This window comes from Myotis davidii, unplaced genomic scaffold (assembly GCF_000327345.1).
Source record: "Myotis davidii unplaced genomic scaffold, ASM32734v1 scaffold586, whole genome shotgun sequence".
NCBI classification, from domain to species: domain Eukaryota; kingdom Metazoa; phylum Chordata; class Mammalia; order Chiroptera; family Vespertilionidae; genus Myotis; species Myotis davidii.
Genome location: NW_006296809.1, coordinates 515,413 through 518,719, shown reverse-complemented (window position 1 = coordinate 518,719; position 3,307 = coordinate 515,413). Strand labels below are relative to the sequence as shown.

The window sequence follows — 3,307 nt, the reverse complement described above, 5'->3', positions numbered from 1 at the left end:
CGCGGGCAGGTACGTGCCGGCCTCACCCGGGGTGGACAGGGCCGGGCGGTGTGGGGAAGCGGCCTTCGCCCCAGAAACTGGCTGTTCCACGCGCCCCGGGTGCGGGGAGGGCACGGACCGAGTGGACGCCTGGGGCAGGGGGAGGCTTCAGGGCCGAGGATGTGGGAGGAGCCCGGAGGGTCTGGCGTCTGAGTGCAGCCTGGAGTTTGCTTCCGGTTTGTGACCACCTCAGGGAGGACTGGGGAGGACCCTGGACCGGCGCCCCATCTTTATTCTAAACACGTTTTTATTGCCCCGGCCGGTGTGGCTCAGTGGATAGAGCGTAGGCCTGTGGACCATAGGGTCCTGGGTTCGATTCCGCTCAAGAGCAGGTACCTTGGTTGCAGGCTCCCCCCGGGGCCTGGTCCCTTGGTCAGGGCTCGTGCAGGGGCAACCAATCGATGCATCGATGTTTCTGTCTTTCCCCCTGTCTCTTCCACTCTCTCTAAAAATTAATGGCAAAATATCCTCGGGTGAGGATTTAAAAAAAAAATTATATATATGTTTTATTGATTTCAGAGAAGAAGGGAGGGAGATAGAAACATCAATGATGAGAGAGAATCGCTGATGGGCTGCCTCCTGCACGCCCCACACTGGGGATCGAGCCCACAACCCAGACATTGAACCCTGACCTCCTGGTTCCATAGGTCAACTTCACCCACGGACCCATGGCGCTGGGCCAGGTGGTGAATGGTATCTAAGGACAGTGAGGGGGACAAGTGTTAGTCCCTAAGCAGAGCCCTCCGGGCACGTACAGGGGCCGGCACACTTACCAGCTGGGAAGCAGGGCCAAGAAGGACGCCGTGAGGTGCCCCGGGCCAGGCAAATGTCAGGGCGGCCCCTGCCTTGTCCTCCCCTCCTCTTCCAGGATGTGGAGACACTGCTTGACCACAGGGCGGACCCCAGCCTCAGGGACAGGCACGGACGCTCTGCACTCCACCGGGCTGCCGCTGGCGGACACCTGCCTGCCGTCCAGCTGCTGGCAGCCCGGGGAGCGCAGGTGGATGCTCGAGACGCACTGGGCCTCACACCCCTGCACCACGCAGCTCGGAGCGGCCATGTGGAAGTCGCCAGCCATCTCCTGGACAGGGGCGCACAGGTCAACGCTGCTGGCTGGCTCCACGCAACACCCCTGCACCTCGCTGTGGAGCGTGGCCACAGCCCCGCCGCCGAGCTTTTGCTGAGCCGAGGGGCTAGCCCTGCCCTGAGAACGCAGTGGGGTGAGGTGACCCAGGACCAGGTGGCCGAGGAGGGCGTGTCCCAGGCACAACCTCCCCTTTGCAGAGAGCAGAATGACTGCTAGGGTCCGACTGGTGTGGCTCAGGGGTTCAGCATCGACCAAGAACCAGGAGGACACGGTTCGATTCCTGGTCAGGGCACATGCCCGGGATTGGGGGCTTGATCCCCAGTGTGGGGTGTGCAGGAGATAGCCGATCAATGATTCTCTCTCATCACTGATATTTCTATCCCTCTCCCTCTCCTTTCCTCTCTGAAATCAATAAAAGTAGATTTTAAAAAACCAAGAATGGCCGTAACCAGTTTGGTAGGGTTCTATTTGTCATCCCATGATGAAATCAATCACTTATTTCCTTAAATTGAAGGTAGCTCTGCCAGCTTCAGAGCTCCCTAAAAATATTAACTGAGGCAAGTTCCTTCCAGAGAGTGAAAATATCTGAATTCTGTATACACTTGTGAAATTCCAGGACATTATCTCCTACATAATGACTATCATAAACTAAGGAGCCTGCTGCTTAAAGTTTCAACATGACTTATAGCTGACAAATGGAAAGTATTATCCCAGGTAAGCAATAAAATATATATTAAAAATAAAACCCAAGAATGACTGCCAGGGGCACGCAGCTTGGGGGGCCTGAGCCATACAGTGCAGGACGGGAGGATCCTGGCTCCCACAGCCATGGGAGTGTGCCAGGATCCCCTCTTCTGAGCTGAGACCTGCCTGGGTGGAGGGGAGGACAGACAGGAGTTCTTGGAACAGAAGCGGACAGTGGCTCGAGCCCAGCAATGGGCCTCTGGCCTGACCTGGGACTGCCCCACTGACTCCCAGGGGCGCATCGCCTCTGCAGTCCCAGCCTTCTCCACGTTCTCTGGTAGAGACACTGACTCATGGCCATAGATGTGACCACAGCCTGATGGCCTGCCCTTTGTCTGTCCACGGTGGGGGTGTCACCCTCAGCTCTCTCTGTCTCTGGGGGTAGCTCTTACTGTGCTATCTTTGATTTGGCATTTGTGGATTTGCATCCATTCATGTCAGGGCTGAACCCCTGGCCACAGTCGTTTACAGCTCCCCTGCGACCCAGAGCCCACACACCCACTAATATTCCCCACCCCAGGTCACCTTGGCCAGGCACCAGACAGCTAGGGGTGGCCCCTATGCAGCAAGGCCCCCAGGGATGATCCAACAAGCCAGTCCCAAGAGGTTTCCCTCCCTGCATTGCCTTTCCTGCTGGAACCCCAGTAAAGGCTCTAGTCTGAACCCCACTTCCCCACTCCTGCCTCCTCACTGATACTGGTCTCCCTGTGGCGCAATGGGCTCTGGCATGTCCCCTCCACTCAGCACATCCTATCTAATAAAAGAGAAACATGGTAATTGGCGTACAACCGCTACCCTTCCCATTGGTTAATCAGGGAAATATGCAAATTAACTGCCAGCCAAGATGGTAGCCGGCAGCCAGGCAGCTTGAAGCAAACATGAGGCTAGCTTGCTTCAGTGATGGAGGACTCCAATGTTCCCCGCCTGCCTTGCCGGCCTCTGAGCCTGCAGTTTAAGAAACATAGTAACAAATATAGAAGCTAAACAAAACCCCAGAAACCTGCTTTCAGCGAGCCCGGGATCTCAGAGCTGGAGTTATAGAACCGAAACAAACCAGATACCTGCTGTCAGCAGCGGAGGCCTAAGAGCTGGAGCCTCAGAGCTAAAGCTGGCCCAGAATTAAAAAAAGAAAAGAAAAAAAGGAACAGTTGGGAGCTTCAGTCGGCCTGAAAACAGCCCTCAGCCCCTCACCCAGGCTGGCCAGGCACCCCCGTGTTTCCCACACCCTGACCCGGGACACCCTTCAGTGCAAACCAGTGGGCCCCACCCATGTACCAGGCCTCTACCCTATATAGTAAAAGGGTAATATTCAAATTGACCCTAACAGCAGAACGACTGGGAATGACTGGTTACTATGACACACACTGAACACCAGGGGGCAGATGCTCAATGCAGGAGCTGCCCCCTGGTGGACAGGGCACTCCCACAGCGGGAGCT

At 56.4% G+C, this 3,307-nt stretch overlaps 1 protein-coding gene across 1 annotated transcript in view; it reads left to right on the top strand.

Annotated features, from left to right (window-relative positions):
• ANKRD65 (ankyrin repeat domain 65) overlaps nucleotides 1-1,223 on the top strand; it is a 2,264-nt gene extending 1,041 nt beyond the window's left edge. Inside the window, exon 3 of the mRNA XM_015569684.1 lies at nucleotides 908-1,223. Within this exon, the coding sequence (XP_015425170.1) occupies nucleotides 908-1,223 (316 nt within the window). The remainder of the gene's footprint in view (nucleotides 1-907) is intronic.
• Nucleotides 1,224-3,307: the final 2,084 nt, after the last annotated feature.